This window comes from Canis aureus, chromosome 29 (genome assembly GCF_053574225.1).
Source record: "Canis aureus isolate CA01 chromosome 29, VMU_Caureus_v.1.0, whole genome shotgun sequence".
In the NCBI taxonomy this organism is placed as follows: Eukaryota; Metazoa; Chordata; class Mammalia; order Carnivora; family Canidae; genus Canis; species Canis aureus.
In genome coordinates, this window is record NC_135639.1 from 15,624,031 (window position 1) to 15,647,743 (window position 23,713).

A 23,713-nucleotide genomic window follows, 5' to 3' on the forward strand; every position below is an offset into this window, starting at 1 on the left:
AGGTACCTGGACCTCCTGCAGGACACACTGAATTCAAGAATGGGCCCAGGATTCTTACCCAGCTAGGTCAAGACAAACAGCAGATGAGAGCTTTCCCTTGGATGTTTATTTTTTATTTTTTATTTTTTTAAATTTTTTTTTTTATTTATTTATTATGAGAGTCTCACAGAGAGAGAGAGAGAGAGAGGCAGAGACACAGGCAGAGGGAGAAGCAGGCTCCATGCACCGGGAGCCCGACGTGGGATTCGATCCCGGGTCTCCAGGATCGCGCCCTGGGCCAAAGGCAGGCGCCAAACCGCTGCGCCACCCAGGGATCCCCTCCCTTGGATGTTTAGTGCTCAGAGGACCCTTGAACTGGATTGGTGCAATCCAGTTCTAGATTGGCAGGGGTCCTGGGTTCCTTCAAGCCAATGTTTTTAAAATATTGCATTCAACACTTATTTAGAAGAGAGACACCTGGTGTTAAGTGGGAAAGACTTTTCTCTGCTGTCTGCCATGAATCTGCTCTTGTCCCAAACCTGCAAATTTTGCTCAGCAACCATATAGTGTGTGTTTCCATTTATATGAAATATCCAGAATAGACATATCCATACAGACAGGAAGTAGATTTGTGATTGTCTGGGGCTAGGGGTTGGGTAAGAGGATCGGGGGTGATGGCTAAGGGAAGTGGAGTTTCTTTGTGGGATAATGAAAATGTTATAAAGCTGTGGAAATGGAAGGATAGCCCTGTGAATATATTGAAAGCCACTGAATTATACACTTTAAATAAGTGAATTGTATGGTATATGAACTATATCTTAAGAAAACTATGTTAAAACAAACAAAACTTTACTCAGAGAAACCAAAACCCCACAGTTAACCATATTTCCTGCTCCTTACAAGGCAATTGAGCAACCATCTCTTGATACTGGGGGTTGGGAGAAGGCTCCACTCCAGAGTTCAGTCAATCTTGTGTGCGGTCCAGATATCTGGGCAAGTGCCTCTGGTGATTTTGATGTAGGGAGTGCACACACAGGTATTTGGGAACCACTATACAATTCTCTATTTCAGAGGTGATTTTTCCCTAGAAAAGTGTTAGTACTCCTGTGTGTGTGTGTGTGTGTGTGTGCATGTGTTTTACCATTCCATAAAAATTTATTCGCCTATGCTTTAGTCTGGCTCTAGTATTTTATAGATGAGATCAGTTCCCCCTTGTAACCTGATTTGGAGGTTTACCTAAGCCAAATCCCAGGGTAAAGAGGTAAAATAGGAAAAAGAACAGGCCACTACATAATTATGAGCTACCTGAGATTGCCTGGCATTGTGGAAACTGTGAGAGAGTTGGCTATCTGGGTTCAAATTCTGGTATACTTTTAATAACTGTCACCTTACCTCTCTCAGCCTGTAGATTTGGAATATTGGTGCTTTGCTCATAGAATGATTCTGAAGAGTAAATGATATAATAAATGCATACAACATGGCTCAAAATATCTGCTCAGTAAAAAGAAGCAAATATTACTATTATTTAATTTCTCATTTCATACACATTATGTTTCTTTTTTTTTTTTTCACATTATGTTTCCTTATTTGGATTTTAAGCCCCTCTGAGGACAGTCTTTGATTCCCACACAATTCCTATGATAGTTGTTTATGAGCAAAAGCTGAAAGAGTCAAAAAGGAAGAACAGGTTATAGAGGACACCCATGGGCCATGTGTCCAGGCTCTCCTTTCCCAGGGGTTATTTTGGTGCCACCATCCGTCTACAAGGTTACAGAAGTGGGCTTCCAGGGGCGCCTGGAAGGGTTGGTTAAGCACCGACCTTGATTTTGGCTCAGGTCAGGATCCCAGGGTCATGGGATAGAGCCCTGGCATTGACTCTGTGCTCAGCAGAGTTTCTCTCTTCCTCTCGTCTGTCCCTTCCACTTGCATGCTATCTCTCCCTCCCTCAAATAAATAAATCTTAAAAAAAAAAAAAAAAAAAAAAAAGAAGTGGGCTTCCAGCAGCTCCCATAATAGTGTGATCTCACCCTCACTCCTCTACCCAGGCGTAACTGGTTGGACTAAGTGAGGACACCCAATCCAAGCTTGGCCTATGAGTCCCTATCCTGGGAATTTGTAACTGGAGCCAAGGGATTCCAGCCAGTGTCTCCAGGACTCTGGGGAAGAGAATATGTAATCCTATAATAGAGCGCAGCTATTTGCTACTAGAAGCATAAAAACAAGGAATGGGCATAAACCAGACACTCTCATCTTCCACTGTAGCTGCATGATTTGACACATATTCATACAGTGATTCTAGGCTACTATTCACAATGCTTCTAAAGAATTTTTTAGGAGTGCCTGGGTGGCTCAGTCAGTTAAGCGTCTGCCTTCAGCTCAGATCCTGGGGTCATGGGATAGAGTGATAGAGTCCCGCATCAGGCTCCCTGCTCAGTGGAGAGTCTACTTCTCCCTCTTCCTTGGCCCCTTCCCCTGTTTGTGTGCTCTTGCGCACACTCTCTCTCTGCATCAAATGCATAAATAAAGTCTTTTTATTATAATGCTAAGGTTAGAGGGATAAAACAAATTTATGTAGCCCTCACAGGTTAAAAAAATAATATATGTGCATAAAATACTGGAAATACATAAAAATGTCAATAGTGAGAGAGGGGTTCTGAATGATTTTATTTTTTAATACTTTCTGACTTTTCAGGTTAAGTCTATATATAACGGAGGGCAAAGCCAATATAAATTTTCTTCCCCCTTTTGTGTAAAAAAAAAATTAAGCTCTTCTGGCCTCATTTGTATCAGATTCCTAGCTTTTTTTGATATCTGATAAGCTAATTTGCACACAGGTGTTAATAACTTGTTAGCTCTTGAAGGGTGTTATTGAAATTGGGCTTCCAGGGGCAAAATGACTTTATACAGCAGTTCTCAACCACAGATTCCCTCTAGAACTAAGCTAAGCAGTTCTACCTCTAAAGTCAAATATCAGTAGTGATTTCCCAATTTGTAGGAGAAAACATAACACAATTTTCTAAAATTAAGATTTTCTTCCATAAAGTGTCCCTTGATGTTTGCTACCAATCTCTCAACTAGAATCTTGTAGAATGAACATTAAAATTACTGAGGAGATTTAAAATATGCAAATACCATTGCTCTATCTTTCAGAGATTTTGATTTAATTGGTCTTTTGTGGGGTCCAGATAGCGATGGTTTTAAAAAGCTTTTTAGGTGATTTTAGTCTTCAGACAGGATTGGGAATGTCTAATTGAATACCTAGTTGAATACAAAATCCTATATTCAATTATTTCGTTGTCTCAAGCTTAATATATCCATATTTGTTAGGGTTTCAGAAGGAGCCTCATGATTTTCAAATGCCCTACAAATTGAATGAATTGGAAACTCAGGCTGGAACCCACCCCCTCGGCAGCACCTTTCCCGGTGGTGAGAGACTGTTTGGAGACATCGCCCTCCAGTGGCAGCACTTGGTAACTGTTTAACCAGGCCTGGGTTCACCCTTCCCGTTGACTGTCCTGGAACAGGCCCAAAGGCTGCTCCTGAGCCTTGCTTGGCCGACCCTCCACCCTGGTCTGCAGTCCTTTCAACCGATGACCAGCTGGGCATGGGCCTGCTCTTTGAAAACTCCCTTGAGTTAGCGAGATGCTTCCCCTTTCTGACATGTCAGCAACAGACTTGGAACCATAAAACCTAGGACAAAATTTCCAGACCGGTCCTTACTTGCAAGGATTAGCAGTTGCCGAGGAAAAGAGCAGGGTTGCTTTATGCTGAGCTGAGCCAGAATTATTCTTGTAACTTTATAGAAAAAAAATCACATTAACAGTTGTAGGGTATAGGAAGGAGGAAAAATGTAAATATTCAGCAAACTGAACTCTTCAGAATATTCAGTTTAGGTCTTTCTCTCGTGTGGGCTGGATATTAGAGGTAGGAAGCTGCACGACAGGGAGGGGACAGCTAAGGAGAGGATATGTCACCAGGACGGACAGGAACAATGGACCAGACTGCACACCTGGGTCCTGGAGCTAGCATGTGGGGGAAGACTGATCTGTGTGAAGAAAACCTTATTGCACATCAGAACCAGCTGGGAAGCTTGTCCAGAAGGCTTCTGCAAGGGCCCATTCCACCAGTAATGATTCAATTGGCCTAGGGATCTAAGGGGATTTTGAGAATAGATGATACCATTCCCATTTTACAGATGAGGACACTGAGGCTCAGGAAGGTGGCATTAGGTGCCTGAAACTTCATAGCTGGGCAGTGATGAACTCCAGACTGCACTACCAGATTGAGAGTGGGAAGGAGCAGATCACAGGAGCAAAGTCATAAGAACAAGTCAAATCCTTAACTCCTACACCGGATGCCAAATGTCAGAGAGCAGGACCAACAGCAGGACAGGCTGGCAAGGCGAGTCTACAGAACTCCCCTAGGACCTTCTGTTCTTGAGGACAGGCCCCAGAGTCTGGGATGATGCCCAACCGATGCTGGTGGTGACAGAAAGTCTGGGGGTAAAGTGGAGATGAGGGGGGAGGGAGGAACAGAAGGTAGAGCTGCAGAGGAGGCAGGGCCCAGAGACCAGGCAGTCACTGCAGAAAACACAGGAGGAGTCCAGGCACCGGTGAGCTTGGTGAGCTTGGAGGATGGGGGACTAGGGTCTCCTCCACGTTGCAGCCTCCGCAGTCCTTTCTCCTTGAGCTCCCTTCTTTCTTCTGGATCTTTTCATGTTCCTTTCTTCTCCCACATCCTTTCTTTCTGTTTCTTCTCTTCCCCCGCAGAGGAGGGGTTTTATCTTCCCTCACAGATCCAAGGCATGTCTGCACAGCATGTCACACTCTCCTCACAGGATGTAAAGGAGAACAATCGATCATTTAAGTAAAGAAAAACATCAAAATCTGCGCTGTCTGCAGTCAAAGCCCACACCTGTCTTCCTTCCTGTGGTGTGCACAGCCTGGGCCCCAAGCCTCCTCAGCCTCGCCCTCCCCACAGAGCTGAGATCATCCGGGGCCGCCAAGAGCGGCCTGTAATTCCCTGTGGCAACAGCACTTATCAGCCTCTCATGTTTAATGCAAGCGGGCCTCTGAGACAGAAAAGCTTTCAAGATACAGCTTAAGATACATAAATGCTGCCCTTTACAGAGCAAACACAAGTGTACAAAACCAATGTGGGTTTTCCTATTTTACAATAATTGTGTTCTCATCTGTACAGATTTAAACAAACCGGTTTTGTCAGAAGAACGGAAAATCCATATACATAGGCCCTTCCACTTTTTGGCTTCCAGTAGTTGTAAAATGAAGAAATGCAAAAATAAGGTCATGAAAGTTGTAGTTGTAGTTGATTGTGAATGATTATCATTCGCAATTTAATATTTTTGACACAAAAGATATCAGACAATACAATTGTTCTAATTAATTACAAGCTAATTACAGGATTTGTAGAAAGCGATGATTCATAGTGCATCAGACGTAATGGGATACAGGTGTAAGGACATATTTTGAAGAACTTCTTCTGATTCTAGCAGTATATGATTCCTTTGGAAACAACATAAGCCTAAAATTGGAATCTTTTGTACAGCCATGTTCGAGTAATAATATTGGTGATTGTGGGGGTTTCTGTGCTGTTAACAGGAACACTCTTGTCTCTAAATAAATTCTACTGCTCTTTCCACTGTATCACCCATTCTAAACAGTTCTGTTAGTATATCAGTGTCCTCTAGCCTGTCTTAATCAGGTTGGAAGGGCTTTACAAATACCATGCATTTAGTGCAACAGCCGTTCTTAAATCTCTTTGGACCCAAAGCACTATGCCAAGTCAATGCATTGTTGCAGAATTCAATTTTTTCAAATGGCCCTGGTGCTCCTCGAAGAAGCTGCTAATTTCAGGATTGGGACAGGTAATGTGTGAGATGAGCTTGGAGCAACTAGCAGTGCCAGGAAGACAGGACATGCTCAAAACCAGAGAGATCCTTTCCTTGATGGTAGATGTCAAAGGGGCATAGAAATCAATGGAAAGAGTCCCATGGCTAGACTGGAATAATCTGAGCAATATTGGATTATAACCTAAAGTATTGGATTATAAGCAATATTGGATTACAACCTAAAGTATAAAATAAATATCCACGAGTTGATATTGATGTAAATGATTAAACAAATAGGGATGCCTGGGTGACTCAGTCAGTTAAGCGTCCAACTCTTGGTTTTGGCTCAGGTCATGAACTTAGGGTCCTGAAATTGAGCCCCACATCAGGCTTCAAACTTGGTGTGGAGTCTGCTTGTGATTCTCTGCCTCCCTCTCCTTCTGCCCTTCCCCTCACATTCTCTCTCTCAAAAATAAATAAATAAATAAAATTTTTCTTAATAAATAAATAACTGATTGAACAAATACATGGGAAGGAGGATGCAAATTTTCATATAGAAGAAGAATTCCAAATAATTTATGTAGCCTCTCCAGCCTGAAGGAGATAGGATATAACTTAACTCTGCATTTCTTAAGTGTGGGCTATGAGGGCGCCTGGCTGGCTCAGTCAGTGGAGCATGTGACTCTTGATCTCAGGGTCATCAGTTTGAGCCCCATATTGAGAGCAGAGCTTATTTAAAAGAAAAGTGGAGGTGTGCACTTGCTTCCAAAGACGACAGTATGGAAAGAGGTGAGGCACAACTTTATTGGGAACAGAGTCAAACAAAGATAAAATAGAACATTCAGTCAGGCCAAATGTATGGACTTGGATGTACTCACCTGAATTTGGATTAAGTGGGTTAGTTCACCCAGCTGGAAGTGGCCCAAGGGGTTTTCTTGGTTCATTCAATGAAATGTATTCCCATTAGTGGCCTACCGTCAATCAGTTGAGATGCCATAGTTTCCTGGTGTCATGCAGAAAGCTAATCCAAAGATTTAGGGAGAGGGGCACCTGGCTCCGTGGTTAAGTGTCTGCCTTTGGCTCAGGTCGTGATCCCAGGGTCCTGGAATGAAGTCCTACATTGGGCTCCCCAGAGGGAGCCTGCTTCTCCCTCTGCCTATGTCTCTGTCTCTCTCTTTCTGTGTCTCTTATGAATAAATAAAAATTAAATTAAAAAACAAACACTTAGGGAGATAGGGATGTGGATTTCTGTGGAGTATGAATACCCAACCATATCTCCTGATGGGGTCCAGGTGGCAATATCTTCACTAAAGTATTAAGAAAGATTATTAACGAGGAAAGCATCAGCATCCTTGAAAATTTCCGTGGAGATTATTTTCCCTAGGCTGGAGTTGACAAAGGAAGATATTGACACTGAGATGGGTCCTTTCAAGAAGACAGAAACTATGTCACAGGTATTTCAGCAGAGGGAATTTATTTATTTATTTATTTATTTATTTATTTATTTATTTATTTACGATTTTATTTATTTGAGAGATAGAGAGAGAGCACACAAGCAAGGGGTGCGGCAGGCAAGGGAAGAGGAAGAAACAGACTTCCCATTGAACTCCAGGGAGCCCAGTGGGCTGATGTGGGGCTCGACTGCAGGACTTTGGTATCATGACCTGAGCGGAAGGCAGGTGCTTAACCCACTGAACCACCCAGGTGCCCCCAGCAGAAGGAATTCAATACGGATATGAGTTGCCCTAAGGTTGGGGGCTGAATGAGGAAGAAGGATCATTCCTGGAGTTCACTCATTAATACTAACCCAGGAAGCAGGAACCCAGGGCTGAGACAGCAAAGGGAAGAGGCAGGGGTTACAGTCCTGGTAGCATGCAGGAAAGCTCTGGAAAGCTGAGGCTCAGGCTCCAGTAGAGGGTGGGAGTGTGGGGGCGCTGCTATGCTGCCTCTAGGGGAGCTTAGAGAATACAGAGGCTGAAACCAGTTGCAAACCCAGTGCTGAGCTGACAGGTCAGGAACAGCGAACAAACGCAAGGAAAGACGTGCCTTCACCTCTCCTCCTGTTTCCCCTTCTTCCCATAGAAAACTCTTACCGACACAACCTAGTAGAAAGCCAGCCGGTAAAGAAGAAATCTAGTTCGTGGGATCCTAGCACAGCATCATTAAACAGAATATAGAAGAGCAGATTTGGGACTGAGGGACCATAGCTTGATAACCTGCACTGAACTTGCTTTATTAACCTCTTCTTGAAAAAGCAAACCTCTCAGAGAGAGGCACTTCTTGAAATTCCCTCCTCTTGTCATAGCCAGACAGGATTTTAGTAAACAGTGGTTGAGCTTCATGGATGATGTTACTATAATCCTGGGACAAACAATCCATTTTGGACCTCAGACCTCAATGTGTACGGACAGAGCATTTGATTATAGTGTTTTATGTATCTAGCTAAAAAGTATTTTCTACTCCGAGGATTATTTTGGAAAGTCCTGTTGGGAACGCAGAGCTGTGCCTTTGTATAAGCGAAGTAGCCTCTTACTGTCAGTGGTCTGATGAATAGAAGTAATGAGGGCAGCTTAACTACCCCTGCAAAATACCTTCTTCTTTTTTAATCATGGTAAAAAGCAGGTATCAGCTTCCATGGTGATGTGGAGATTTCTGAAGCATTTGCAGATAAAAAAAATATAGCATACACACACACTATATATATATATATGTATATATATATATATATAAACACAGACTCTGAGAAACTTGCAAGGTCTTTCCAAACATAATCCGGACACCGGTAAAAAAAAAAAAAAAAAAAAAAAAAAAAAACCTCAGCATTTATATCTGCCCAACATCTTTCTTAACCAAAAAGGGCCAATAGTGAGGATCTCTGTCCTAAGGAGTTAATGGCATTAGCTGAATGTGTGATCACATAATTTACTGGAGGAAAGACCAAAATACAATGTGCTTGTATCAAAGTATAGCAGTGGCATGGTGTATGAGGACAAAGAACTTTTCATAATGGCCTCAAAATGGTATTGATAGTGAAATGCTCAGCCCAGAATTATCTATGTCAAATTAATTACACTTCCCTGTCTTTTTCTTTCTATTGAAATAAAAATGATAATGAATGAGCAACACTACTTGGCAAGATATATATCAGCTTTTTCTTTGAAATACTCAACTCAATGAATATCAATTATGTCATATGTTATGCATGAAAAGACTCCAACCATTGAGAACCATGCAAGATTTTTTATTTCAATGTCAAATTCCAAAGAAAAACACCCAGAAAGTGCTATGCACATTTGCACTTATGGCTCTTATTATTTTTAGGATGTGATTTTGAACCCAACTTCCAGTGAGTCATGTGCTCTTGCCAACAGTATTTTCTGGGAAAGGTTTACGTGTAGCTGCATCACATTAGATCACTTCAGGGAAATGATTGTCAGGGGATCCGAAGGTACACGGATTTGGGGGCTAATATTTATATCCTAAAAGGAGATGTTTTCTCGACTTCCAGTTCTGTTGGAGCCCACCACCAATTCAACTTAAGAAAAAGATGATCTATTGCCTAATAATTTCTAAAACAGAATGGGAATAAAGATTGCAGGACACTAATAATTGAAGCAGCCAACAAAGAGTCTAGAGCTGTAAAATGCTCTGTGACTTGCTACATTGTTGATAAAAGCAACAGGATAAAGAGATTTAAGAAGGAAAGTGTATTTTAAACATGGAAGAATAATGTTTAAGGAATGGCTAATTTGTTTCCCTCTAGAAATCTTCAGTACATGATTCTCTGGGGAAGTCTAATCAATTAAAACCCAACATGCTATTGCATTTGTGAGTGGCATGAGAAATACATTTCTCGTGTTATTACATAAATGAATCTCATCTTCAGGGCTTTGAAATATAACTTCATCCAGACTATAGTGAATTTGTATGCCATCTCATCTGTCTGCATTACAGTGAAATTGATTTTATGATTCCTTACTCATAAATTACAGGCCTGAGGCAGTAACAGACTTGGGAGATGCCTTTGCTTTGTCTTCCCTACTCTCACAGGCTGGGCGTGTCACCTGTTCTCTTTTTCTGAACCGCATGGAGCTCTTCGAGCTTGCACATCTGGTTATAGTGCTCAACCTAAAAAATGTGTTTTGAAAAAGAGTAGTCTCTTAGACCCAGGATGTGTTCTTGGCTTGTTTGGATCCTCTAACCTGAATATTATCCCTGAAGCCTTTGTTTGGCTCATGATCGGAATTAAACATTTTGTTAAGAATTAATAGAATGATCACCATGCAAATGAATGTACCTAACATGAGTACCATTAGGAAACTAACAGCTACAAATGTCAATGGATGTCTTATTTCCTCACCCTCACCCCCTCAAATGAGAACAGAGTAGCTCATGGTCGTGCTTGAGTTTCTGGCAGTCCTACTGGGTCCTACTTTCATGTCAGGATTTGGTTAGTCATCAAGAGTCAAGGGAATATGGGGCACTTGGGTGGCTCAGTAGGTTGACCGTCTTGACTCTTGACTTCAGCTCAGGTCATGATCTCAGAGTTGTGGGATGGAGCCCTGTGTTGGCCTTCACACTCAGTGCAGAGTCTGCTTGTCCCTCTCCCTTTGCTCTTCCCATCTCTGCCTTCCCGCTCATGCTCTCTCAAATAAATAAATAAAATCGAAAAAAAAAAAATCCAAGAGAACTATTACATAAATGCCCCCTCCTCTACCCTTTTTTTAAAATAAGATTTTATTTGACAGAGAGCATGAGCAGGGGGAGGGGCAGAGAGAGAGAGGGAGAAGCAGATTTCCTGCTGAGCAGGGAGCCTGATGTGGGGCCTGATCCCAGGATCCTGGGATTAGGACCTGAGCCAAAGGCAGACACTTAACCAGCTGAGCCACCCAGAGGCCCCTCCCCTTCTCTCTTCAAAAGAGAATTTCTGTTCGTTGATATAGTGACTAGTCTAATTAGAATGAAGAATAAGATCAAAATATAAACCTATGAAGCATGCTGAATTTCCTTCAATTCCTCAGATTCACCCTTGGGAGACCTGGTGGTTTGCTGAGGGTACCTCCAGAAGACTGAAGATAGGAAGGGAAACACATCAGGTCTCTTCATTTTGCTAGATGACCTGACTCCTAGATTGACCTGCCTTGTAGCCTATCAGGCTGAAATTTCAGGACAGGGAGTTATGAAATGAGAACCAGTGGCGGTTTAAGACATTCCATCCCTCTCACATCTCCAGCCTGTGGTTTCTGAATTCACCTCTTCTGTCTTGGTCAACCACAGCTGGTTTGCAACCGGATATGCAGCCACCTTGTGTCACAATAAAGAATGGTAGTCAAGGGAGCACAGAGTTAAAGCAAGGAGAAGGGTTTGGTTCTACAAATATTTTACTAAATCGAATTTTACGCTGACCATTTATTTGGGTCAGTTTTTAAGCTTACTTAAGTCTTTTGGTTTTAATATTTCAGTTGACTTTTTGCCTTCGATATAATAGTTCTAGAAAGAGATCATTTAAATCAGAACAGTTTATTATAACTATTCACCAACTGAGAAAGTATGGGCTCCAAAGTACAATTGTTTGGGCTGGTGTTTTATACCAATCTCAGAACGAAGAAGGTGAAACGAAACAGTTAATTGTGATACACGTAACAGGATACAGAACCATGTTCCATTTCTTGCTGACTTTACTTTATGGTTATGACTTCTCAGAATATCCAGCACACCTCCAGTTCCAAGTAAGAATATAATTCAGTCAAGACTTGAATTTTAGATTTTCCCTGTAGGTGATCTGCAACACTACTGTCGACCCTTGAACAAAACAGGCTTAAACCCCACACATCCAATTCTTCACAGATTTTTTTTGGCTATAGTACAGTATTGAAAATGTTCTTTCTCTTCCCTAGTAACATTTTCTTTTCTCTAGTTTATTTTATTGAGAATACAGTATATAATACACATAACACAGAAATGTGTTGACAATTTTTGTCAAATATGCATTTTTTTTTACTTCATGGGGTGAGTGAGGGGGAATCAGCATCCCTAACACTGGCATTGTTCAAGGGCTAACACTTCTTTCTCCCTGTGCTCCTACAGTTGGGTATTAACAGCATTCACCAATGTGGGCTGGAATTTGTGTAAACACACTGAACCCTCATCTGTGACTGTGACTTCTTGAGGGCAAAAATTGCTTGTTTTCCTAGCATCTTAAAACCTGGCTCATAACAAGTTCCCAATAAGTATTCATTGAATAACCAAATTATTGGTTTGTTTTTGATGATGCATTTTTGACATTTAGAAATGCTTTTATAACAGAAAAAACTCTGATGCACACAACAGTCAAGCCATGAGTAGTGAATGTATACTAGATGGATCTCCCTGATATATGTTGTTAGGTATAGATCAAGTAAAATTAACAGCCAGTCTCCTAAGAGCTAGGCCCATGAGCAACAACTTTACTAACTGGCTTAAGACCAACTAAAACCTAATCCATTTCTTACATCCTTGGATCCTTTAGCACCAAACTGTCATGCAGTGCTTCTGCTGGGGGGTTTTTTGTTTTGTTTTGTTTTGTTTTGTTTGGCGGGGGGAAGGATGGTTTGAGAAAGGTATAGCTTTTGAGAGTTACTCTCACAAAATTTTGACTTTAACAATTTTATTCAATTCTTTAAATTCCCTTGAGACAACTAGTTTTCCACATGAAACACTGCAAATTTCTTCATGAATAGCAGCAGTCTGAACCAGGTTTTTGGACTAGGGATCTGATTATACATCCCTAAAACGCAGTTTGCTTTTAAAGCAGTTCAAGGCAAGGAGGGAAATTTCAACTCCTCAATGGCTAAACCTACCTCCCCTACATCCTTTTAACCTGTTATCCTTTTTAAGTCTTTCTAAAACTATTCTGAATAACAGCTGCTGGAAAGAATCCTGAATAGGTGGGATGAATAATCACATTTTTCTCTCCCTGGCTATGCAGTATATTCCATGTTTCTTTCAGTTTCCAGTTAGGGCACTTTGGCAAATATTCAGATGAATGGAATAAGCCTCAAGTCTAATTGTCTTACACATCAGTTAAAAAAAAAGTTTTTATATGCGTTACAAATATATTAAGAGATAGTACTTCCCATCAATTGTTTTTCTAAGACTTGTATAAACATTCCTTCCTCAGGGACGTGATTATTAAAAAGTGGGGTGGACAATATATTATGAGGCTCACTCAGGAGGATTTCTCAAGCTATACATTATCCCTCACAAATATTCTGATTCTATTCCTTCTTGTTTTCTCCCTGGAATCAATGAAGTGACCCATTAATCTTTGTGTGTCATAACCTTTTTTCTTTCTTTTTTTTTTTTTAAGATTTATTTATTTATGATAGAGAGAGAGAGAGGCAGAGACACAGGCAGAGGGAGAAGCAGGCTTCATGCCGGGAGCCCGACGTGGGACTCAATCCCGGGACTCTAGGATCACGCCCTGGGCCAAAGGCAAGCGCCAAACCGCTGAGCCACCCAGAGATCCCAGTCTTTCTTTCTTTTTTTAAAGTAGGCGTATACCCAATGTGGGTTTTAAACTCATGACCTTGAGATCAAGAGTCGCATGCTCCACCAACAGAGCCAGCCAGGTGCCCCGATGTGTGTCATATCCTTTTGTGCATTATGAATTATTATTTTAGACTTATCAGTGAGTACAATATTTTCAATTAGAATTCTATAAAAATATAAGACATTTTGCTTAAATTACATTATTTATTTTTAGATTATCCCTCCTAGTCCTGCATGCATCATTAGCACAAAAAGTTGAACTTGATCACAACCTCCATTTGAAGAGCTGGTAGGTACACAATCATCATCTGAAGAGTTTTTCTTCACAGATGGCCCAAGAATTCTAGGCCTTGGTAATACTGTCAGTAACCTACACAAATATTCAATAGAAAAATTTATCAAATATCCTTTGTTTAATGTAAACAAGGCAGGAGGCCAGAGTATTACAGTAACACTATTTTACAGGGCCCAGAAATATGATTATCTATCATGTTTTAACATATCAAGTGTCACAATGACATGCATATTTTGATTAATCATACAACCCAAAATAGAACTACCATATAATTTGTGGTTTTAGCACTTCACTGCAACTTCTGTCAATACCTGTGAACTTCATAATTAAATGGTAATTGTATATGAATGCAATAATTTGTGGAAATATGTCACCATGAATTACGAAGTAATTCTATAATTTGTGCCCTGTAAAATTAAGTGTAACAATCTTTACACTAGCAACAGTGTAAGCAAGCTAAGGATTTTGGTCCATTTATATATATATATATATACACATATATATATATACACACACATATATATACACATGTACACACATAATAATGTACAATTAAATCAAAGGGCTATGAATCCCCTCATAGCTTCCATATTGCACAGACAGATACATTATGAGAACATTACATAGTTATAATGTGAGTACTACACTGATAATTGGCTAAGGACAAATCTGAGTTCTATCAAGTAAAGAATGTGGCTCATTATTAAAAATAAAGTCAGAGATTATACTTGTTAGAAAGTTAAAAAAATGTGCATACATATTTATATTGATGTGAAGCAGGACTAAAATTCAGCTCAGAACTTGCTATGGCAATCAGCTAAGGTAGTACTTTCCACCCCACAGTGCACTGGAGTCACTGCTTTACAAGTACTGAGTAACAGAAATATTCAGTTTCCAAAAAACAGTAAGAAAAAGGCTAGGAATGTAGTACATTGTTTCACTAACAAATCCAACTCACTGTGAGAACTTCTGCAGCTCTAAGGTCTGTCTGAACTAAACAAGGAAGAAGAAAGAGAGAAACTTAGAAGAGAAACAACTTATATTGCATGCTTTAGTTGACTACAGATCAAAATCATTACAATAACTTAAGAAAATAATTATGTTTTAAGAAGCAGCATACATACAGAAAAATGTAAGAGTTAAAGCTTTTCTGAGCTTGGTGTCATGTATTAGCTATAAGGTCCCATTGTGAAATCAAGGATAAAATAGTATTTGGCTTGAGAGGTAATATTGCTAATACACCCACTGAACACTACAAAAACATGAAGAAATACCTAATATCTCTTCATGCCTTCTTTTAAATAAACCTACATCATAATAGACCACGACTATGTCTAAAAATGGAAATGTTGCAGTGTTTCTTATATGGGCTGATCAATAAATAGAGAACTGAGCAACACTTCCCCATTATTAAAAATCATTTGAAGAAAATCATCCACAAAGTAACCATCTCCCACTTTTTTTCCCCTGTTCTGCTTAATAAATGTGCTCAGACTGAGCTAATGAAGATTTGCGTTAAATGAGAAATGTAGTCTTAATGTTGGTACGCATTCTAGAGCCAAGAATATTCATAATTTTTTTGATATTTTGTTCTTAATAAATAGCCAAAACTAACTATAAAATAAATCGGAAAAACAAATACAACAAAATTAGAAGGTGTAAAACATGCTTCTGTGCACGTGCCACATGATGCACATGTGCAAACATGCTACATAAAACAACTTATTATGAGGAGCAGCGACAGTTCCTTCCAAGCTGGAAATTCTGATAGTCTGCTCCCTAAAGTATCAGTAAATGGAAAGATAAAGCGCATAGTGCTGCTGCTTAATATTTCAACAGAAGAAGGAGGAGGTGGAGGAGGAAAGAAAGAAAAAGAAAGCTTAAAAGCAATATTTGAGTGACAAGCATCACTTAAAGGAAGAATAGAAAGTGGGTTAGCAAACACCATTTTGTAAATCAAGTAGAAGTGTGCTGTGCACAGCACAGCTTTGTGAACTACCACACTCTGTCCTTCACGGAGACCCAATTTACCCACATTCTTTAATGTGTAAACAGGACAGACTGGTTCTCTTTTTCAATCTCTTTAGAATCATTTAAAACAAAAGACTGAGCAAAATGAAAAAAATATGTAAACACAGAGGAGGCCACTGGCATTTTGATTGCTGCCCAAGAGTTAGCAGTCAGTTCCCCGCCTAGACACTACCACGCATTTCAAGAAGAAATCAAGTTATAAAGCAATATTTGAAAGCAACTTTCAGAAAGGGACAGATAGAAGGAAGAAAAGGTTCTCAACCCAATATATGTTCATTAGCTTAAAAAAAATACTATTTTAGCAAACATTACCAATGGTGAGCACAAATTCAACATTGTTGCAAAAATGACACAGTTTAAATATCCTGGGACCCATACGTGAAAATCAATCACTAACATGGCTATGTGCACAAAAGAGTAAAAGAATGTTTCTTTAAAAAATATATATATTAATCAAGAACTTCTTTATCATATTAAATTGTTATTCTTAGAAAAGCTGAAGAAAGTTAATGGTGCTCTATACATTTTTATCTTCTATTATTAACTCATCTCATTTGATGGTTTCTGAATTATATTTTTTCCATTTACAGTTTTTTCATATTTTGTTTGATAAGAATCCTGACCTTAAAAAGTTATAAAATTATGTTTTTTTTCTTTTTTTGCTACTTATTAATCCAAAAGAATATAAGCATTTGAGTCCCAGAGAATGTCAAAATGCCTTGCTACCTAAAAGGATATTAAAATAACAGAAATATCATCAAAGTCATGACATCAGAAATTTTGCAGCTTTTCACACAGGGATTAGAAATGCTTATTTCCTGAAGTTCCTTTGATTGTATCCTGGATTCAAGGACGTGCAATGTTACAGATAGAACCATTATGGTAAAGCCAATGAAAACAACATTATACAACATTTTACTGAGAATGTCCACTCCATGAGTTAATGGTCCTGTCCAGTTTATAGCAGTACTTCATTTAAAAGGCTTTTTATCCTCACGGCTGGGTGAAGCTGAGTCTTTTTTGATGAAATGTACATTACAGTTTTGCTTCCTTAGCTACTTGGAGGATGCTATTTACGGTGTGGAGGAAGTGTGGTATTTCACAAATGCAATTGCCGCCAGCTCCTTACAGAACTCTTCCAACACGATCACACCCTCTAGCAATGTGATGTGGTCAATACTGGTAAAAGGAAAGCAACCAATAAGTCAATTCAAGATATTAGCATTTTGTCAAATTTTGGTGAACTTTTTAGATTAAAAACATGTAAAGCACTGGCTTACATAGGGCCTTCCGGTTCCAAGCCAAGCAATCGCTTTCTGACTAACAGAAGCTTGGGAGTAAAGTCTGGAATACGCTGGATTCGGACCATAAGGTCTCCAACAACCTGCATCAGAGACAAAAGGAACTGCATTCCTGTTATCAACTACAGAGGGATTTTCAGGATTTAAAAAAATCAATTTCCTATTTCTAAATGAAGAATGTCACCTTTTGGCATTAGGACTAATAACCATCTTTGGCAAAGGACTAATATATGTTCCTTAAAATATAAAAATTACCATTTAAAAGAATGAATTTTTCTTTTTTTTTCTCCACATGATATAGTAAAATAATGACTTCTTGACGGTATACACATAGTATTTTCCATTATGTAACAGTAAGTGCGTACAACGGTAAGTAATGTTAGTGGACATGTTTATTGCAGGTGTTATCAATCCTAGAGAATATAACAAAACTAAGAACTCACCCTGACGATTACGGAGAAGAGGGATCTACAGCCAGAAGCAAGGTTTACATAAGGATCCAAAAGGTACTCGTGTATGTGTGGATGAGGAAAGAGAGAAAGTCTAGATAACACGGAGGTGACTTGTAAATTTACATCATATGGCTATTGAGAGGCAAAAAACAAAAAGACATTTGACATTATTTATGATGTATACACCTGAGCACTTCATTTACCATTTCAATTTATTTTTTTGCAGGAAAGGAAAATATTTCATCTTACTCCTCCCTCCACATGCTCTTCTACAATAAAAATATTGATGATGAAGTTGGCTCTCGCCATCTTAGTCAAAGTACATATATCACAATGCTAAAACTTAGGAGAAAAAAAGCACACATATAGATACAAAGAAAACATAAACACATAACATAGTCAGAATGTTTGTTTTACACAGGTTGTTCTAATTAATGAAAGTGTTCAAGATAGTATCAAAACCCACCAAAGTGTCATACGTAAAATTATAGCAGCATAGGGCACATTGAATATAAGATCAAAGATAGAAGGGAAGATTTTAAGATCTTTTAAAATATAGTCATCTAATCTTAGAAATCGTATTTTTCACCTCTTAGATTATTCAGCTACTGTCAATCATCAAGAGCATGTATATAATAAAATAAAGCTACACATCACAGAACCTTCTCAGTAGAGGGAGAGTACTTGGGATAGAAATGACCCCCACGTGCCTCCCAGTGAGTGAAAAGGTTCAAAATGGTGTGACAGACAAGGATCATCTCATTCACTGCTAGAGCATGAATTCTCCCCAAACACTTGTACATCTGGATACAATCCTGCACACAGTTTTTTGTATGTAGTAATGTACAAAGCTTCATAGCAGCAACATGATTTTACTTGAATTCTGGTTTTTAAATTTTTGATCTGTTTACTCCACATAGAAAACAACTTGGAGATGCTGTACAGACCACATCAAAATCAAAGCAAAAGGCACAACTGTACAAAAACAGTTGCTGTTATGGTGCCTAGAGCTTTCAACAGAAATCTCGTTCCTTCCAGTTTTCTTTTAAGCAGCCAAAGGAAACTGAGTGGCTGAGACAAAACTGACTCCCGTGGGAGGGCTGGGGGCGAGTGAGGAACACGTGCTGAGCCCGGAGGAGAGAAAAGGGAATTGGAACGAGTGAATGTTAACCACAGGCTTTGCCTGCTTCACTCCATTCGCTGAGCAGCTGCTAAGCCCTTGATAGAATGAACACCAATTAAGAAGTGAACATTTGGCATTCGGAGGACAGCACATGCTAGGGCATGTGCCAGAAGACAGCAAAGGTGCTGTTACACGAAAAGAACCACAAGTTCTGCGTTGTAAGTCCAACTATAGCTTTTTTTTTTTTTTTTAAAGCACGAGATTCGTGAACACAGATTTTCTAAAAGAAGAAAAACTATCCTAAGGCACTCTTATTCACAATTGAGCCTCCGGCAAGATTAATGAAAGGAGATACTATTCCTATAGGAGGATAATTTGAAGAGCATATTCTCCAATTTGATAATATGTGCAACAGAACATAGCCTCCAGGACTCAATTCTTAACAAGCAATGAATTCACATTAGGTTGTATTTTAGGCACAAAGGAAACGTTTGAAAAATCTTTAAGAAGAATGTATTTGGCAAAGCATGTGAACAAAATCACTTAAAATACAACTTCAGTACAGTTTTATATGTGACTTTATTTCTGGTAGTTCAGATTTTTAGGTCACTAAATTCTACCATTTATAGGAGCTTAAATAAGTCAACAGAATATGGCTTTCAGCAAGGATATATGCTGCCACTTAAACTTGGTATTTTCTTTATAGGGTGTTACTTTGGTTTTTAGCTTTATTTGAACAAGAATCTATGTCCTTGGTTGTTTGAGGAGTTTGAGGGTGACTCAGATTATATTTAATGTGAAAAGGAAAACAAATCTCAGCTACACAGAAACTGTCCTACCTCTGAAATGGTCTCCATTTCATAATGGTAATAACTTTATTTATTTTTAAAGATTTTATTTATTTATTCATGAGAGACAGAGATAGAGAGAGACATAGGCAGAGAAAGGAGCAGGCTCCATGCAGGGAGCCTGATGCAGGACTCCATCCCAGGACTTCGGGATCAAGTCCTAAGCCAAAAGCAGACGCTCAACCTCTGAGACATCCAGGCATCCCTGGTAATAAATTTAAAATAAGCTGGCCTTTTTTCTTCAATATGAGTAACTCTTTCTTGGGTTAACAGTTAAGTATATCTATTATTCTGGATCTCTTTATTTTCTACTTTACATACAGTATTCACCTGAAATGAAAGCTAACCAGATTTTTTTATGTGTCAAATGGGCTTTGCCCATCTTTGAGCTCACACTAAATATAAGGCCTGAATTTTAGGACAATAAACTCTGACTTAAAAGCATACTAATGACAAAAAAAGAAAAAGCATCCTGATGTCACCAGTAAACTCAGTCTCAATCTTCTACTAAAAAGCTAAATTTACAGATAGCCAAAATAATATGATTTAGTCATATTAAATCAAAATTTAATATGATAGCCTCTGAAATTTCAAAAAAATCCTGTACTTATCAAGATTTTGCATTTTTTAAGGTATCTAAAAATTGCTTTCTTCACTTAATTCTTAGAAGCAAATCTAAGTAGGAGGTTATGGCAAGTAATGTCAGCTTCACCTTGACAAAAAGAAAATGTGACAAGTGGCATAGTTGCCCAAGACTGCCCTCTTCTCTGTCAGGGCAGAGAGAAGCAGCTGAATCTCCCTACATTTTTCCTAGTGTTGTTTATATTCTGCTTATGAACCTCAGCATCTTACTATCTTTATAAAATCATCACAAATACTACTAAATGTTTGTGTTATAGGGTATTTTAGAAAAATTAACTTTGTGACAACACAATAATATTATGAATACTCAAGACATAATTTCTCAATTATGCACGCAGGAAACTAGCTACCTTCACTAATCATCTGGAGTAAATGTTTAATTCCAGGCTGGTTCCCTGAATCCTATTTCTTTTTTCTTTTTTTTTAAGATTTTATTTTTTCATGAGAGACACACAGAGAGAGGCATAGACACAGGCAGAGGGAGAAGCAGGCTCCATGCAGGGAGCCCGATGTGGGACTCAATCCTGGGAGTCCAGGATTACGTCCTGGGCCGAAGGCAGGTGCTAAACCGCAAGCCACCCAGGGATCCCCCTTGAACCCTGTTTTTTTTTTTGAACCCTATTTCTATACTAAGAAACTATAAGCAAACATTATCCTCAGCAAAAAAACATTTAGGAAAGAAAGAAAATGAAACTAAACCAAGCATGCTTAGCACACCAGGACTCATGATTATCTTTGAGATCTGACTACATAATGTTCTGACCAAAAAAAGGCTTGGAAAATCAAAGGTTTTAAAGACCAAAGCTTTGAGGCTGTGGCCGTAGCAAACTAGCTGCAAGTTGCATTAACTGGAGTGGGAATCCCTCACTGACAAAATATGCCCAGAAGTCTGTCTTGCCTGTCACTGACTCCGGGTTACAGAAGAATGGCTGAGACAGCGTGGATGAATCAGCTCTGCACTGTGATGTGCTATCTGCCTGAAATAAAAAGAACTTAAAAGCATTTCAGGGTATCTGCTTCCAAGTATGCTTTTATTGTTAGCACTCCACAAACTAAAGGAAAAAAATACCCAAGATCCAAATGAGGCTTAGCAAACCAGCACAAAGAACACAGTGAACTGATGAGCCCTGCTACCCAGGGGGCTGACACAGCCATGATGTTTATAGCATAACGGCTGCAAGAGCCAGATTTAACAACCAACCAAGCAAACACAAGAAACACAGCGCTTGCTTTTAAGAGGTTAAAAGAAAAAAGGACTTTCTCTCTTTACTGATTACTATCACAGTACTGACTGAAGTCTAACCCGGTAAAATACTTCTTAAATTATAATTTCTTTATTTGGCTTCCTGGTTATTGAGGACAGCTGCTTATGGAGTATATTTCTTTTATAACTCCCTATGCTCACATAAATATTTAACTAAAATGCTAAAAAAAAGAACAAGTACTTTAATATACAATTTTAAATTAATTCCAAATTGGTTAAGACAATTTCTATGTCAAGGCAAGTATTATGCCAGGTGGTTTTACTTCAAGTGTATATCCCAGGGTGGAAAGCATTTCAAAGCTCTATTCGTCACTTTGTTCATTTGTCAAGGAGGGAGGGAGGGAGGGACAGATTCTGTAATCCCAAATTCATTTCTCCTGACAGTCAGAGAGACACACACACAGCAACATACCAGCTGATGGTGCTTTTATCTACCTTGGAATAAGTAAATTCACTTTTTCCATTTCACCTCCCCCTTATGAAAATGGATATCATTCGTAACTTCTTTGTCTGAAGAAGCAGATTCATCTAATATTGTTCTGTAATTTTAATGAGACTGGAGTGCTCAGGATTCAATTTGAAATGACATTTAAGGTCCTTTGAATTGAACTTTACAAGGTTGACTCAATCTGTATCTGTAATAACTGTACTATCTTGAAAAAAAAAAAGGCTTTCTAAGTTATAAAAGGAAAGCATTCCAATCACCTCCAAAACATGTGAAGGCTATTAAGACAATAGTCTACAATGAGAAGTAAAATATATAATTCTATAACAGTCGTCAGGCCAAATAAAGGCTCTTTGAACATAATGAATGCATCAGAAATGCACCATTCATTGGCAATCAAGTTTTAATGAAAAAGTCATCTAGTGGAAAAACTAAGAAAACAGGGCTACTTTATTAAAGATATAAACTAAGACTTGAGATGAACCCATGGTGAATGGTAACAAAATAACATGAAAATTCATATTTTAAAGCTTATTACCTGATCAAGAATTCTTCCCATTCTGTCAAATAAAACTTTCAAAAAATGACCTTCAAAGAAAGTAGCTTCTAAATTGCACTTTTCCAATGCTTTTGGAGACCCAGGCCACTCCCATCTTAAGCAGATAGCACAGTAGTCCTGGAACTAGGGAAAAGCATTCACATAGTCAAAGGAGAACCAACCAACACAAACTGAGATTAAATAGAAATCCCTCTATTAGGCATATAAGAATCCGATTGAGGGTCGAGTCTCTGTTCCCTGGGAGGCACCCGTAACAGAGGGAGGGGCTCAGGTAACATGCTGACCTGTAACATGCACAGGTAAGCTTATAATAATCAAAACCAACATATGCTGTTGAAAAAATGGGCATGTGTTTCCCTTTAGAGGAATTTAACTCTACTTACTTCCATCATAGATTTAGGGAATACTGAAAAAGCAAAGTAAGTCCTAACCACATTTTCAAATCTATTTGAAAACATTGCATGCAAATAGATGAACAGAGGTGCATTGTCCAAGCAGGCAGGTCTGGCTCTCCTATGCTGTCCTGTCCCGGGACAAATCTGGTGGCCTAGAGTATGCTCTGCAGGTGGTTTGCTACCCTCGCCGTGAGAGGAGCACAAACCTGAGTAAGCATCTAGAATCCTTTACACTGCATTTAGCTGAGTAAATTTTAAGTCTGTTGAATCTCATAAAATAATCAGGGCTGGTATTTTGTGTATTTTTCTCTTCATCTTTCTAGTAATTCATTTTTATTATACTTTACCCAAGTGTCAGTCTGTAACAGATTGGAGATAATAAGGAACTGGTCCTTCACTACACAGCTTTAAACAATATGACTTAGATGAGCACAAGAAGATCTCATATAACAAAAATAAATTCGAAAAGTCTTCCCTGATATATAATTTACTTGAGTTTAAACAAAAGAAATTTAGAGCACAGTTTTTTTCCCCATCCTTTCCCTTTTCAGATTCCCCTTATTCAATAAAGCAACATTACTCTGACCTCTCTAGTTTGGAAATTACCTGAAATTAAAACAAGACATATTCTCCCACAAAGTACTAACTTCAACTTTTAAAAGAAAAACATACTTAAAACAATCAAAAAGCCAGCTTCTTAAAAAAAAAAAAAAAAAAAAGCCAGCTTCTTCAGTTATTTTGTGAGTTTTAAACAATTTGGCTTTTGATAGACTGTTTTCTATCCTAAACCACACCCCAACATTTAATAAGTTTTCCATTAAAACCATCTGAAATTCTCACCTAGAAAGTAATAGTTTTAAAGTTTTTTATCCCTCTTGTTTTCTAATATTTCTGAATCTACAATAAGTACATTTGTATAAAATGGAAATGAAACTTTACAGAAAGAATAAATGCAGTTTAAAAATCCAGTAGATAATACTGACATGGGTACCACTTGTCTT

At 38.8% G+C, this 23,713-nt stretch overlaps 1 protein-coding gene and 1 long non-coding RNA gene across 5 annotated transcripts in view; one reads left to right on the forward strand and one right to left on the reverse strand.

Annotated features, from left to right (window-relative positions):
- The window catches only part of LOC144301076 (uncharacterized), a 145,861-nt gene extending 126,260 nt beyond the window's left edge, over nucleotides 1-19,601 (forward strand). The window contains exon 5 of the long non-coding RNA XR_013367807.1: nucleotides 17,386-19,601. This is a non-coding gene — a long non-coding RNA (uncharacterized LOC144301076). The remainder of the gene's footprint in view (nucleotides 1-17,385) is intronic.
- Nucleotides 11,332-23,713, reverse strand: part of FHIP2A (FHF complex subunit HOOK interacting protein 2A) — a 36,281-nt gene continuing 23,899 nt past the window's right edge. The window contains exons 14-18 of one of the 4 annotated variants that reach the window (XR_013367802.1): nucleotides 22,297-22,440; nucleotides 17,428-17,568; nucleotides 16,964-17,067; nucleotides 14,611-16,862; nucleotides 11,332-13,727 (exon numbers count right to left, since the gene is read on the reverse strand). Coding sequence is in view for 3 of the 4 variants with exons in the window: in XM_077877518.1 (XP_077733644.1) it covers nucleotides 16,757-16,862; nucleotides 16,964-17,067; nucleotides 17,428-17,568; nucleotides 22,297-22,440 (495 nt within the window). In the remaining variant the exon portion in view is untranslated. Of the gene's footprint in view, nucleotides 16,863-16,963; nucleotides 17,068-17,427; nucleotides 17,569-22,296; nucleotides 22,441-23,713 lie in introns of all 4 variants that reach the window. The other 3 variants (XM_077877520.1, XM_077877519.1, XM_077877518.1) reach the window with 3 other exon arrangements.